The 15,546-nt window shown below is 39.2% G+C and overlaps 1 protein-coding gene and 1 long non-coding RNA gene across 5 annotated transcripts in view; one reads left to right on the top strand and one right to left on the bottom strand.

The window, feature by feature from the left end:
- Positions 1–5,904: 5,904 nt before the first annotated feature.
- The window catches only part of LOC120747241, a 30,916-nt gene continuing 21,274 nt past the window's right edge, over positions 5,905–15,546 (bottom strand). The window contains exons 5-6 of the long non-coding RNA XR_005699075.1: positions 10,183–10,246; positions 5,905–6,014 (exon numbers count right to left, since the gene is read on the bottom strand). This is a non-coding gene — a long non-coding RNA (uncharacterized LOC120747241). The remainder of the gene's footprint in view (positions 6,015–10,182; positions 10,247–15,546) is intronic.
- LOC120747238 (cyclin-dependent kinase 4 inhibitor C-like) lies at positions 6,012–13,712 on the top strand. Of its 4 annotated transcripts, none has more exons than XR_005699072.1 (4): positions 6,012–6,275; positions 10,480–10,660; positions 10,744–12,832; positions 13,089–13,712. XR_005699072.1 is itself a non-coding variant. In XM_040052957.1 (4 exons), the coding sequence occupies exons 1-4, from the start codon at positions 7,995–7,997 to the stop codon at positions 13,090–13,092; spliced, it is 477 nt and encodes a 158-aa protein (XP_039908891.1). In that variant the 5' UTR covers positions 7,798–7,994; the 3' UTR covers positions 13,093–13,712. The 4 variants fall into 4 exon arrangements, 1 of the variants encoding a protein (XP_039908891.1); XR_005699070.1 differs by lacking the exon at positions 6,012–6,275 and adding an exon at positions 7,797–8,117 and having other exon boundaries at positions 10,744–10,991; XM_040052957.1 differs by lacking the exon at positions 6,012–6,275 and adding an exon at positions 7,798–8,117 and having other exon boundaries at positions 10,744–10,912.

The following is a 15,546-nucleotide window of genomic DNA, read 5'->3' as shown; positions in this document are numbered from 1 at the left end:
CCGTACATGCCATCACGAGATCCAAGCGTAGTTTCAAGGCAGCACAATGTCTTCCACCCCTCACCCCCCACCCCTCGTAGCAGATGACTACCCCTGCTTGAGCCTGGTTATGCGAGAGGTTTCTTCCTTTTAAAAGATATTTTTTCCTTCCCGTTGTCACCAAGTACTTGCTCATAGAAGGTCATCTGATTGTTATGGTTTTCAATAAGAGGCACCCTGTGAAGCAACAGTTGAAGTTGATGTGAGATATGGATGATGCAGAAAGATATTAATTTGCCACTCACGACAATGCGTGCCCTCACGAAGGACTGGCAATAATGTCATGGCCCAAGAGCTGACAATAGAATATGTGCATCAACGTTCACTCATGCACATGCATGCGTGTGTGCATGTTCACATATACACGCATGCTTGTGAACATGCACACATTTACCCTTGTGTGCATGAGTATGCACAGCATGCCTCCCGTTGGAGGGTTTAGATTAGCTGATTGCATCATTGAGTAACAACTAACCATTGAAGGAAAGGGAATGGCACAGAGCCTCTTAAAAAAAACTTCTTGTATTCAGAAACTGTGTTCAACTCGATTCTTGGCTGAAGGCTTTCTAGCAGTTGACTCTTTTATATCATTCCTCCATTAAAAAGCAGACTAGAAAACCATAGCAGAAGCAATACCCTGTAGCTCAGTAGTTTCTATGTTAATGTTATTTCCTGGATGACTATTAAGCAACCTAACATCCAAATGTTATTTTAGGCACTACAGAAAATAGTTCTTCACAGTTTGTATTCATTATAACTGTGATAAAGTTCATAGTGCATGTTCATCGTTGAGACGAGGAATGAGGAATTTCCAGAGATAGAAGAGATAGAAGTACATGCTGCAGCATGTACTTCTATCAGTGCTAAACAGTCATTCATGTAGCTGCCCACTTGGAATTACCACTCATGACGCAGAGAGCTTCAACTGATGCAACTTTATTCTCTCCTCTTTTAAACCATCGACAATATGGCACCGTTAAAACTATAAGGATGCACAAACAAATGCCATTATAACATTTTAGTAGAAATGAAGAAATTCACATTTTACATCATAGAAAATTATATGTTGAACTCAAATCATGACATTAACATAAATCAGCACCTTTAAATAATTTATGTCACAGCATTTAACAAATGAAAATAAAGACAACCTGTGTCTTAAATAAAATAAACAATCGTTTGCAATCATTACACAAACTTCTGCTTCCAATCATGCTGAACCTGCTAGCAGCCTCCTCATCTCTGCCAGTCTTTCCACACCACAAACCAATGACATGCATGTACAAAACAAAAAGCAATTCAACCACATTGTATAAACGTTCCCAAGTTATAGCATGTGACAGGTAAATAAAGTTCATGGTTTTACATGAATATTTCCAAAAATAAAGGTTGTTCACTCACTCTGAAGCAACGTGTTTGTGTCGTTTCACTGAGAACAGAACAGGAAGTCTGACACAATAAAAGAGGAAGTGCTAAGGTACTCTTAAAAATAAAAGCGCAGGGTAAAGTGGCCTTGCCGGTATTTGCCAAAAACTGATTGCTTGTATTTAAACTGCTATAAATAACTTGCTGGTCTATAATATGTGAAACATATGTCAAATGTATCCCTCATGAATGATATCAAGTCATCTTGAGCAACAAACAACATTCCTGTAACAAGGTAGAAGCCACAATCAGTTTTTGGCAGTGACTTTTATGTATCCTTTATTTATGCAGTTTAAAAAAGTTATTGTTGACTTTAAATCTGGCCAAGAGGACAGCTGAAATTGCAACAAATGCAAAAATAGTTCTGTAAACATATTTTAAGTGGACAATAGAGAGCTGATTGATTATAATGTAAGTACAACAACACAGTTACAAAGATACTTGAGAAACAGGTAATTTTTTAAATTTGATAAATAACCCCTTTGTAATACCTGTTCATCAAAGTCTATTTACCAGCATACGTTACGATATTACACATAAAAAACACACGGAAACATTGGAAATCACTTTTTGGCACAACACCGGCATATACAATTCATATTCTTCACTCAGGAAACCAACATTGACTAAACTCAAAAAAAGAAGCCACACAGACTCTTCAGCGACATATTTTTCTTAAAAACACTTTACACAAACTATTCAATTTACAATTTAAACACACCATGTTGTAAAAGCTTCCTACTGGTTGAGATCTAAAAGTGGAAATTGGAAACACCCACAAAAAAAGAAGAAGAGTGACAGAATCAAAGAGAACAGAAAAGAAAAATATAACCGCCATCTGCTTTGCAGTTTTGTTGACTGCTAGTCATCTAGCATGTTGTTTTTGTGTGCGGCTGTAATGTCAGATATTAAATAAATGTTCATTCTTTGAATCTAAGTCTATACCAGATGTTTCTTTTCAAACTTTGAGAAACAATTAAAAAGCATGAAGAGGACAATCATCATCACTGAACACATTATAGCTGGCATTCAGTGAATCAGAATCAGAATACTTTATTAATCCCGAAGGAAATTAGGGTTACAGCAGGCAGCACGCTACAAAGGAACCTTCTGACCAACTTTACACAAACATCACATTGGGGAGACATGTCAGAAAGGTAGGCTGATAGGAAAAAAACAACAAAAATACATAACATGAGGTAAGAGGAGGAGAAAAAAAAACTCCACTCAGACTGAGCTCCTAGTGGGAGAACAGTTTGATAACAGAAAAAACACCTCAGCACAAAAAGCACATGACTATCAATACAGCATAGAAACACAAGACGAGCAACAGGGCGGGTAAAGGGTGAGAGAGAGCCGGTGTAGACCGCGCATCCGGTCCTGCAGCATGTCTGCGCTGGTCCAGTCGACTGCCATCTTCCCCGGTAGGGCACAAGCATCGAAGGCGTTTGGAAAGGGGAGGTGGGATCAGTGTGTGCATATCAGTGTATGTGTGTGTGTGTCCAGAGTTCAGCTGAGGCAGTGTCCTTCGCCCCGCCAGGCTAAGTAAACAGTCTTCCAGCCAACCCAGGTGGCCTTGCATGGAATGGGAAGAACAGTCTAAACACAGTTGTTATCAGGGTGTTTTGTTCAGCTCCAGCCTTGCGACCGCAGCTGGCGCCGAAGGGGTCTCCGCATGAAGTGATGATGGTTTTTACTTTAGTGCGAACAACTCATATGAATTTCAAAGCTGTTCTAACAGTCCAACACTGGTCTCTCAATCTCCCGTTGGAGAGCCGCGAGCTTTCTATGGTGTTATCCAAACTTACGTTCCGTGATGTTGTCGTTCTTTTTGCTCAAAGAGCAGGTTCTGAGAACTCACGACCGCAGTGCACTTCCCAAGATGTGATCGAATTTGCGCTCAAAGGTGTTGTTCGAGCTAGCCCCTCCAGATGTAATCCAGTTTTTCACTCAGAGGTCTTGTTCTGCGTATTCACGGCAGCCGTGCGTTCTCCAAGATCTTCTCCGTGCTGCACTCAATGAGCCCATTTTGAAAACTCACGCCTCGTCCCATCGTTCCAATCCCAGCGGGCAGCCTTGTGGGGGTTTGAACAGCCGGTTCCGCTTCCTTAATTCTTCGATAAGCCAGGGCCAAGCCAGCTCCGATCAGCAAGAACCCTGTTATTATGGTTCCGAATAGGTAGATATCTTCAGCAGTCAGGCTCACCCGAGCCCAGACTTCTCATTGAGAAAGGGGTGTCAATTGCATTCAGAGACCAGTTGATCAAATCTATAATTCCTCTTTTAGGTTTTAGAGAACAGACTGTGAGAGAGTGTTCAGGGAAAAGTAAGTAAAAACACAAGACAAGACAAGGACATAAGAAGCTAAGCAGGGAAGATAAGGGCAGGAGAGGAGAAAAGTGCGACCGCCTTCGCTGAGAGCCAAAAGAGAAGGCTCTGTCTTTGAATCTGACTAAAGTCTGTGTAGGTTTTCAAATGTCTCACATTCCTTGTTTGCAAACAGCTGGCAGTCACTGGGACTAAACATAGCCTGAGCAGTTATGAACAAGACTCTTTGTCTTAACTGTAACTTCCAGTTAGTGTGGGTGTGCCTGGCTACAGTTTCCCGTCAGATTTGCATAGTCAGAACTTCCGGACAAATGAACTACACTCCTTTCAGCCCTAAAACACTTAAAACAACTGACACAGCGCATCTCGCCACAATAGTCAGTTTGTATGACAAACCAAATCTGGGAGTGGCTGATGCATTTATCTATGCTGCAGAGAGGTTATACTTCCATCTAGACAGTAACAGCTGCTAGGCTTTTTTGATTTCTTAAGTGCGATTCGGCCATTTGGTGATGTCTCCATTCCCGTTCGCCTTGGATGCCTCAGACTTGGAACTACACAAATACATCAGAGATGAGCAGGAGCAGGAGTACAGCACAGATGTGTTGGATTTTGTGGAGAGGTATGGGAGAAATCCCAGATGTGAACAGGCCAGAGAGATGGTGATGTTGATGTGATGTGGGGAAGTACCAGTACCTGTGGGGGGATACTCCCACTAGGTTTAAATCTGGGACTCCCCACCATTTGACCTTAGAACTGAAGAAGCTTCTCGGATGAGAGGTGAAACGTCTTCAAGCAACTTAAAGAAGTCCAGATGCTTTTCTTTGCAAGCTCCTTTGACTACGATGACCTGGATGAATGAAGTCACTTTGAATGCGTTGTGATTGTTGGTGCTAGACGCAGTGTTGCCAACTCCTCAGTAAGGAAAATCGCTATTGGCTGTCCTAAAAGTCGCTAAATGACGTCATCGCCTAATTTGCATAATTGGTCATGCTAATGTAATTGTAACCTGCGTTGTTGGAGAGAGAAATAACATCGTGGAAGAGACATAAGGTGAGTAAAAAACGTCTTAAACGAATTTAGAATTTATTTAGAACTACAAATTAAATTTCTTTAATTTATTACAATTATTATTTTTTAATGTCACAATTCCAACCCTGCTCCTTTATCCGGGCCTGGACTGGCAAAAGTGACCCGAGATTGGCACTCTGGTGGAGTTACTTTGTGTGTGTGTGTGTTTATAAGTAGTTTTAAACCTTGTGATCCACAAAACAGCATAACAGTAAAAGAAGAACTGACTGCGTTACAGTCAGTGCGGAGCAGCGGCTTTGCTCATAAGCGATTCATTTGCAGTTTGGACGCACAGGTGTGAACATCTCCTGCCCTGATAGCAGCGGGGGGAGGACTATCCTCTGCCCGTGAGCGCTTTGGCACGGGTGAGGTGCCCACGGCAGTACCGCTGCTTGTTGAGAGTGAAAGCGATACGCGCTTTCACGTCAAAAAGTCGTCATAAATAAGTCTCCAATAATACCAGAAAAAGTCGCCAGATTTGTCGCTAGTCGCTTTTTAGAAAAAAAGTCGCTACGGGGCTCTGAAAACTCGCTAAATATAGCGACAAAGTCGCTAAGTTGGCAACACTCGCTAGACGGGCTGGTCTGAGTATTTCAAAAGCTGCTGATCCGCTGGGATTCCCCTCAGAAACACCCATCTCTGGAATTTACAGAGACTAGTCCGAAAAAAGAAAATATCCACTGTGCGTGAATTCTCTGCGTGAAAAGTCCGCAATAACTGTCCCACCAAATGAGGTGACCGTAGATGCACAGCTTGTTACAGGAGAGGGCGGCAAAGAAAAAGAAACTAAAAGCACGCAGGCCGTGACGTGACAAAAAAGAAATAGAGCTCTTGCTCCGCATCTGTAATGTCATAATAAAAGGCGCGCATCGTCTGCGCCAGCGCGTCGACGTTTCAAAACATTCACATGGACAATGAATGAAGGCACCACCATTATTACCGTGTGATGAAGTTCCGTTAACCGTCCCGCCTATGAGCCGATGAGGAACCGTCCAATCAGGCCGTCTCCTCCTCTTTGGAAAGAACCTCTGATGTTCACGAGCTGTGGATTCATCCGAGAGGCTTTTTTAAACTGAGAGGAGGCTCGCCTCACGGTGACTGCGCGATGTTTCTAACGAAAGTCATCCCCGTGTCTCGCTCCCTCTTTCATCCTGTAACAGGTTAAAAACGGAAATACAAACTCGAATTACTTTTGAAAACGAGCGGGAACTGCCAGTAAATGCATCACATGCTTGAAATCACGCGTGGAGGCGACATTTTATTTTTTCCTTTCTTTTCTTTTCTTTTCTTTTCCCTTTTTTTTTTTTTTTGGCTGTTTTTCGGGGGATTTTCAGCTCGAGTCGTTTGGAAAATGTGATGCCACGCACTGAACAGCAGGAGGAAGGTGTGCTACGGTTTTAATCTCATTTGACGTAAGTTTTTATATTTATCTATTTAATTATTTTGTGTTTTTGCTTGCTTTTTGTTATTCAGACATCATTGTCACAGTTCTGGCTTTGGTTCCGTTTTTCAGGCTGCAGGTGGCTTACTGTATACCTGACATATAGATATTGTGAAAAGGCTCCATGCAGCTTTTTCCATAAACAGGCCCAAACATCACATCAATAAAATGTCACGCAGGAAAATCAGCAGGGGAGCAGGAAAAATAGGCAAAACCTGTAATATTATTTTCTTTGAATATTCTAATTATGACCTACATGGAGTATATCAGTATCTCGGGAAGGGTGGGAGAGGCATCATTTATTTTGCTGCTGGACAAGCATAACATGCTCAAATAGAAGCTGTAAACATGTAATCAGTGTTGATTGTACTCTACCGGAGTACTCGAAGCGCTCTATACAACACGCCACATTCACGCATTCACACAAGCACTATCTTCTATGCTTTTTAAGAGCTTTCTAACTACCATGCACACACATGGTGTTTTGTATTCTGATCGATACAACTTGGAGTTGATATCTTGCGCAAGGATATTTGGTATATGCCAAATATCCTTGCGCAAGATATCGCTTGTTTCATCCAGTTTCATCATAATAAAACTAATGAATTAGTCCTATCTCCAGTCATATATTTTCTTAATTTTGCTTTCCCAGTTCTAAAAAAAGAAAAGAAAAAGCAAACAAACAAACAAACAGACAAAAATAAAACAATGTAAGGGGGTATAAGATATTTTTAGTTTTATACATAAGGACTGCACCTAATGATATATTTTTAAATTTCAGAATAATTAGTTTAGGGGTAACTTGTCAAAAACCAGATGTGCAATAAATCTCCAGCTCTGCCGTGTGTCAAAATAAACACTGAACCCACGGGGAAGCCACTGAGCTGAATACAGCTCAAAACAAAATCGAGATATAATTAGTCACTTAGTCACCCACTGAAGGAGCTGCTCAGTGCTGTCACACTAATATTTGAATTTGAAGTGACTAATTTTGTCTAATTCTTGTTCAGTAACAGCTTGAGCTGCACAGTCAAGGATGATGTAAGATAAGATAAGATAAGATAACCTTTATTAGTCCCAACACGTGGGAAATTTGTTTTGTCACAGCAGGAAGTGGACAGTGCAAAAGTTATGACGCAAAAATTAGAATACAATAAGAATAAATACAGTACACAACTGTACAGAATAGAATAAAATAAAATACTATATACAGTAGAATAAAATAGAATAAAAATATACAATAAGATAAAAATAGAATACGAATGCTATATACAACTGAGTAAAAATACAACGATGCCAGAAAAGATTATTGCACTTAGTGTTATTGCACATGTGTGGATGTGTGTGTTTGTTCAGTTAAAGTCTTTGTTGTGGAGTCTGACAGCAGTGGGGAGGAAAGACCTGCGAAATCTCTCCGTCCCACACCGTGGGTGCCGCAGTCTCCCACTGAAGGAGCTGCTCAGTGCTGTCACACTAATATTTGAATTTGAAGTGACTAATTTTGTCTAATTCTTGTTCAGTAACAGCTTGAGCTGCACAGTCAAGGATGATGTAAGGGTGGGAGGGACATGTTTCAGATTTCTGTATTTGGCCAGTCCACCCTCCCGGATTATTTCAGTCTTCAACACAGCCTGCGGAAAATTTTAGGTGATAAGTTTGCTTTGTATTGCGTTTTAAAGGGACACCTGATATGAGTCTCTCTGACCAACTCTGCAATGCCTGTGCAACTGGAAATCTATTAGAAATCACAACTTTACTGCAAAATGGAGCTGGTGTAAATATTAAAAATGTGTTTAATAGGACTGCAATACAGGTAAGTAATAAAAACCGTTTGAACTGGCTTTTTTCCGAAGTGATTTTAAACATATTTGGACGATTTCAGTCTGTTTTGCTTGCTAGCAGCTTGATTTACTTCCTTGTTTTAGTGCTTTGTGTTAGAGGCTGAGGCCTCCTCACATGTACTCTTCAAATATCCACCAGCTTTGATAATGTCATCATTATACTGAATACAATCGTCTCAGATCGATGTAAATATTTTTTGAAGTGCAGAAATCTGTATGTGGCAGTTATAAGTTTGGACTCTCCAAAATAGATTTAAGTGTAGTGAAAAAGATGAACAGTTTACCAAAAGTCTAAAAAGCTGAAATTCATGATTTACTATCAGATTTGAATACATTTATAGATTAATATAAATACATATGTATGTGCATGAGTGTGTTTTATGGAGTAATAAGATGTTCTGTTATCACTTCCTTAGTTTCACAATTTCTTTTTCAAATGCAGATTTTGTACTTGACTCAGAGAGAGTTGTAGTTTTTTTTTATCACATGAAGTAAAGAATAAACTTGTGTTCATACTATTGTAATTAAGAGAAATCAGCAAATCCGAGACAACATTAAAGTCTGAAATTGTCAGTGGAGCTGAGGAGCAGCTCCTCAGCTGCTTCTCAGCAGAACTCCACCATTTTGCTGCTCCTCAGCAAAATGGTGGAGTTAAGGAAATGGTGAGTGAGGGTGTTAGCTGTTAAAAAGAACCTGGATTTATTCAGATGTACGTTTTTTGCTTTAGGACAAAATATATAAATTGTTCAAGTCTCTTAATTTTACAAGAAGCGGAAAATAAAGAATAAGTAATTACTGGTTTATGGTTGTGGGCAGAGGTCTGAACAGATCATTTATGTATCTATCCAAAACCATGTTTGGGGGAAAAAAAGTCTTAGTCTGAGTTTTGTTTTTGTTTGTTTTAGAGATAACTTTTTAAGTAGCAGCTGCATTTCATCATAAAGTAGGGCACAGAAAAGAAAGCAGAGTCGTGAAGCATGAGGCACACAGACAAAGGACGCGCCCATGTCTACAGCAAACAAGGAAAAAGGAAAAAGGGGCTGCTTCCCACATTCTAACATACGCACAATCACATATGCTCACGTATCAACATTCCACTGAACAAATGTATTCATTAGTGTATTACTTTTCTTGTGTATAAATAAAGACAAGTGCAAGAACAGAGCATGCACATCACAGGGCCCCCACTTTGTTGTGAGCGCTCTGCCCTGCAAGTAAAAACTGCAGCGTGTGTGTTTCTCTGACTCTAAGCTGAAGAAGTGTCTTTAGAATAAATCTCTTGACACTACAAAAACTGAATTTTCCATTTTTTATGCTCGTGTCAAATATCAGTTACTAGAAAAATATTGAAAAAAATGAAGAAAAAAAAAAACAATTCGATGCTTAGTTAATTTGCTGCTATTAAAGATGATATCACTGAAAAAATTACATTTGAAAACCAAACAAGATTTTGAAATCCATACATGTCTAGTTTAATTGCTTGCTTGCTTGATTAAAATCAATTCTTCCAGGATGGAGTTACCTTTAAGAGCAAACCTGTTCAGAAAGGCAAATAATCATGTGCAGCAGTTTGACCAGAAGGCCTGTTTTTAGCGGAGGTAGCGAAGACATTTAAGTGGGAACTCCAGTCTCATGAAAATGAACCAATGGGCTGCTGTCAGTGCTTGTTAGGCCTGTGCGCAGCGAACCAAAAGTCCGTCAGCCCAACGTGAAAAATGCCCGGTTTGCCAGATTATCAGCCCGTGCCCTGCTTGGATCTGATTTTAAACGTGCTTTTTTGTTGTTGTTGTTTTTGCTCGTGCACTGTCTGCGTGTCACACGAGCTTTAATATGAACGATCATGTTGGGTGCAGGCCTGCAGCTGAACGGTCCACTCAGAGAGGAAGCTCCTCCTCGTTGACCGCTCATCCAACATATCGTGTGCTCGCGAGTTCATAATTATGCATAGTAACTTTGAAATTCATACATGCTGACATGCACGAGTCCAGACGAACTGGTGAAGATGTTTTTCACCTATCTGTATGACGCAGTCCTTACCTGTCTGCCACCAATAGAAACAGGTCCGCTGATGCTGCTGTCCAATGGCAGGCGCAGATTTTCCCTGTGACGACAAGAAACGTCAGGAGGAGAGGCGGGGCCAATGAATTAATAGCAATACACTTATTGAGCATTAAATGCATTAAATTGGGATATGGTGTCATGGGATGAATTTAATATTTACATATAAAAATGATAATCGCCAGGCACACCCTGGGCAGCTCCTTAAAGCTTCTTCTTCTCCTAAATTATCTCCCGCATCCATCCTCTCTCTCCCTCCATGCTGTGTGTGTGCAGGTAGTGAAGTTGGGGGACTCCCGGGTCATTGAGACTCTGCTGCAAGCGGGGGCAAATCCGAATGTGCCAGATCCCTCCTGCGGTCTCACCGTGACCCACGATGCCGCTCGTGAAGGATTCGTGGATTCTGTGCGCGTGCTGCTAAACTATGGGGCCGATGTTAACATCGCAGATGAAAGAGGTACGGAATTAAATGATTTGATTTACTTCTGTTTTGTTTTCTTCTCGCACCTGGTTTTTATTGACCTATAACTCCGTATGAAGGTAACCTTCCGCTGCACCTGGCCGCCAGTAAGGGTCACCTGGAGGTTGTCAGGCTGCTCATTGGATACACCGAGAATCGCGGCGCACGCAACAATGACGGACTCACCGCCGAGCAGCTCGCGCGCGGCAATGGCCACACGGACACAGCCACGTTCATCCAAAACCATCAGTGAGTGGACCAAACTGCACCTTACACGAGAAGAGTTTCTGCTCCCAAAATAATATGGGAGGGATTTTTCCTGAGCCCAGTTAAGTCAAAAACACAAAATAAAGGAACAAAACAAAAGTTTTAGTGTAGTGTGTGTGTGTGTGTGTGTGTGTGTGATGTTTAGCAATAAAGAGCCATGTAAAAGATGTAGGCTAATTATTTTACATGTCAGTACAGTGGTTTGTGCTCTGAATATTTTGTAGTTTTGTGAGTTTTAAGGCTTCAGGCGTGAGTTTGTTTTTTCTTGTTCTGTTAGTTTTTGTAATTCTGACCTTATTGGTTTAATTATGAATGACCTAAAATGACATTAGTGGACAAATTCCAGCTGCTGGAGCATAACAGTGAGATGTAAAAATTATGTCACGTCAATAACACACATAATGGTCTTAATTTTTTTTTTTCATCTTTTCAACACTAAAAGATACATATTGAAAAATAAAAAATAAAATTCAAATAAAATTCAGTTAAATTTAATAATAAATAACACAGGGATAAGTGGTCGTGGATAGAGTGAAACTATTGTTTCTATCAGCTTACATATAGATTTAATAATAATAATAATAATAATAATAATAATAATGGATTGCATTTATGCTGAAGCACTATAATCTTTCATTTGTTTCTAGAACCTTTGTGAAACTAAATGAGCAGATTACTGTCTGTGGCCACAACATGTGCTGTGTGTTTAAATCTGTTGCATTTGAGTCATCTTACTTTGCTATTACATTAACAAATGAAATCAAATTTGTATTCTGTTTTTCTTTAATATTTAGGTGACATTTACAGTCACCTAAGTACAGTTGTGCTTTCACATGTTTACTAAGCAGAAGTTAGGAAGTAAAGCCATAAGATTTACACTACAGAGAGTAGTGCAAGGAGCAATTTTATACTTATTAAACCAGTATGCACCTTTACAGGCTACACAATGAATCTAAGGATAATGTTTACATGTTAATAGTCAAATCGTTAAAATCTGTCACTAGACTCTGAGCTTTCTGAGGCCCGTCCATTGTGTGCCAGAAAACAGCGTTTCTGAATGTAAAGGAAACATAATGCTGCTGTCACCTTTTCTATAAAATTATCAAAATATTATTTTCCAGTTCACAGATTGAACTGGTTTGTTTGTTTCTTGTGTTTCGTCAGCGATGCTTTGAACTCTAATAAAGCGCCTCTTTTTGATACTCAGCTCGAAACATTTAACCGAAAGTGAAACTTAAAATCTTTCGCGTGCAGTTTGAAATTAAACGACCGTCTTGTTGTTCAGTTTTCAATAGCAAATAATTACACCGAGCTTGTAATAACCCAGTGGTGATACTGTTGTTTAACTTATTCATTACCGGAATTAGAATTATTGCAACCTGTATCTGAAGTGTGTCAGCCTGAACTCGCGAGCTTTGTTTTTATGTCAATTCGTTATTAGAGGAAACCGGAGGTTAAAGCTTCTTTCTGAAATCATCTCCAATCAGATTCCAGTCAGACGTCAGCTCATCGTTAATGAGCATGCGCATACGCCGCATCTTCTTTAGTTTTTTTTTTTTTCTCAGACAGGACCGGACAGCTGAACCTGCAACAGAGCGAGCGCGATTTTGACTTCACCTCAGGTCTCCGCCACCACAAAGTCCTCGATATGCGTGGGTTTTTGTCTGTTTTGGGGGGCGTAACTTTAGATTGTGTCTGGGTGCAGATGGAAATAAAACGCACACTGCTGACAAAGCTTTCCTTTATGGCGCAAAAGCAATAATTAAGAGACTCTCACGTGACCGCACATGAGAAGTGAAAAACGCCCACCTTAGAGGAGCCTAGGCAAGAATCGATCAATCCGAGGCAAATGACAGCGTTGTGGAGGATGTAAGCGGGCTGAGCGCAACGAACAGTTTAAAGGTGACAAACCAGTTTTTCTTTTGCTTCGGAACAAACAGAGGTTTCAATGTCAGTTAAAATTTATCCCAGGGTTAAAATCTAATTTGCGCTCATGCCTCGTGGAGCTGACGACACAGTGAAAATGTTTAACTTTTATAGACTGTAAAACACATTGTAGTTCCACTTATTTTATAATTTTTCAGGTCTAATTTTAGTTAGTATGCATGGATGCAGAGGTTAAATATGTGCCATGAACTTCCACATTTTTCTCCCACAGGTAAGAGGAAGGATGTGATTAAGAGAGCCTGGAATCTGTTTGGAAAGCAACTTCTTCTTCTGATCTTTTGTTTCCCGAACTTTTTTGCCGGACATTGAACACGTCTATACGTTAAAAAAAAATAATTAGCGCTACAAAAACTAAAGAACACAAATCTGGGATTTATATTCACGGTCTGGTGGAAAGAATACTTTGCAACACTTGCTTACTAAATGAGAGAATGTGACTCTTTCATATGGTTATTGAAAAACTGTGAAGCTGAGTGCATAAAAGTGTTTTTCATTGTTATTTTTATGCATTTACCAAACTAATACCTTACATACTGTGAAACATTGCTTTCACATTCACCATTAGGAGCATCTACACACTTCTGACACAGTCACATAAACATTAACTTCTTTTTGATGCTGCATTTTGTTTGATGGTGTTATGTTCTGGTCATCAATGAAAGCTCTCAGAAAACGCCTGGCACCTTTGTGTCTGGGCTAACATTTATCTAAAGCTTCAAAGTTAGTACAAAGTTATGTTGTACCAAACAGCAAGCATCAAAGTGTATCATCTAATTGTAACCTAAGAACGGTCTTCTGTTTTTTGTGCACACAAATAAATCACACGTGCAATTTTCTTCTTCTGTATTGTCTGTTTTATTATTTTCCTTTAGCACATCACAGTCATATTTACTCTTACCAACAAGAAAAGGTTTTGCAAATAACCATTAACACACATAATTTATCATATAAGAAAAGCTCGCTCTTTAAATCTTTAGTAGGTTTTTTTTTTAAATCCCAAGAATTCCAGTGAGTTTGGTTATTTTAATTAGAAGCCGTCACTCTGGATTGTGACTAAGCAAAACTTTGTGCAGGACATGATTCACTTTCCAGCGTTGGGTGTGTTCAGGGATTTCAACACATCCCGTTATAAGTGAAACGCTGAAGCAACGCCACATAGTATCACACTCACAGATGTACACATACAGTATGGTATATTTGTTATTTTTTGCATATTTGTCACAGTAAAAAAGTTTCAGATGAAAAACATTTTAATGTTGGATAAATATAACCTGGGTAATTACAAAATGCAGTCACTTCATTTATAAGGGGGGAAAAAGGCTTTCTACGGTGGCCCAACGGGCTGGGTGGCCCTGAGAGGCCAAACGGACTGCAACTTCAGAAAACACTTGCAAAAAGAAAAATGCTGCAAAAAGAAAAAACCTTGTAAAAAGAAAAATGCTGCAAAAAGAAAAATGCTGCAAAAAGAAAAACACTTGCAAAAAGAAAAACGCTTGCAAAAAGAAAAATGCTGCAAAAAGAAAAACGCTTGCAAAAAGAAAAATGCTGTAAAAAGAAAAATGCTTGCAAAAAGAAAAACACTGCAAAAAGAAAAATGCTGCAAAAAGAAAAATGCTGCAAAAAGAAAAACACTGCAAAAAGAAAAATGTTGCAAAAAGAAAAACACTTGCAAAAAGAAAAACACTGCAAAAAGAAAAATGTTGCAAAAAGACAAACACTTGCAAAAAGAAAAATGCTGCAAAAAGAAAAACACTTGCAAAGAGAAAAATGCTGCAAAAAGAAAAACACTTGCAAAAAGAAAAACACTGCAAAAAGAAAAGTGCCGCAAAAAGAAAAATGTTGCAAAAAGAAAAACACTTGCAAAAAGAAAAATGCTGCAAAAAGAAAAATGCTGCAAAAAGAAAAACACTTGCAAAAAGAAAAACACTGCAAAAAGAAAAGTGCCGCAAAAAGAAAAATGTTGCAAAAAGAAAAATGCTGCAAAAAGAAAAACACTTGCAAAAAGAAAAACACTGCACAAAGAAAAACACTGCACAAAGAAAACGCTGCAAAAAGAAAAACACTTGCAAAAAGAAAAACGCTGCACAAAGAAAAATGCTGCAAAAAGAAAAACACTTGTAAAAAGAAAAGCGCTGCACAAAGAAAAACGCTGCAAAAAAAATGCTGCAAAAAGAAAACCACTTGCAAAAAGAAAAACACTGCACAAAGAAAAACACTGCACAAAGAAAACGCTGCAAAAAGAAAAATGCTGCAAAAAGAAAAACGCTGCACAAAGAAAAATGCTGCAAAAAGAAAAACACTTGCAAAAAGAAAAACACTGCACAAAGAAAAACACTGCACAAAGAAAAACGCTGCACAAAGAAAACGCTGCAAAAAGAAAAATGCTGCAAAAAGAAAAACGCTGCACAAAGAAAAATGCTGCAAAAAGAAAAACACTTGTAAAAAGAAAAACGCTGCAAAAAGAAAAACGCTGCAAAAAGAAAAACACTTGTAAAAAGAAAAATGCCGCAAAAAGAAAAATGCTGCAAAAAGAAAAACGCTGAAAAAAGAAAAGTGCCGCAAAAAGAAAAATGCTGCACAAAGAAAAACGTTGCAAAAAGAAAAACACTTGCAAAAAGAAAAACACTGCAAAAAGAAAAGTGCCGCAAAAAGAAAAATGCTGCAAAAAG

Source organism: Simochromis diagramma, unplaced genomic scaffold (assembly GCF_900408965.1).
Source record: "Simochromis diagramma unplaced genomic scaffold, fSimDia1.1 OVJJ01000419.1, whole genome shotgun sequence".
Taxonomy (NCBI): domain Eukaryota; kingdom Metazoa; phylum Chordata; class Actinopteri; order Cichliformes; family Cichlidae; genus Simochromis; species Simochromis diagramma.
The sequence above is the reverse complement of the archived record's forward strand: the minus strand, read 5'-3'. Positions and strand labels throughout refer to the sequence as shown.

Excerpts from the sequence above, each read along its gene's own strand:
- LOC120747238 (XM_040052957.1), top strand. The coding sequence starts at position 7,995 with ATGAGTCTCTCTGACCAACTCTGCAATGCCTGTGCAACTGGAAATCTA. Across the intron at positions 8,118-10,479 it reads TTAATAGGACTGCAATACAG|GTAGTGAAGTTGGGGGACTC; the intron begins GTAAGTAATAAA and ends GTGTGTGTGCAG. Across the intron at positions 10,661-10,743 it reads TAACATCGCAGATGAAAGAG|GTAACCTTCCGCTGCACCTG; the intron begins GTACGGAATTAA and ends CTCCGTATGAAG.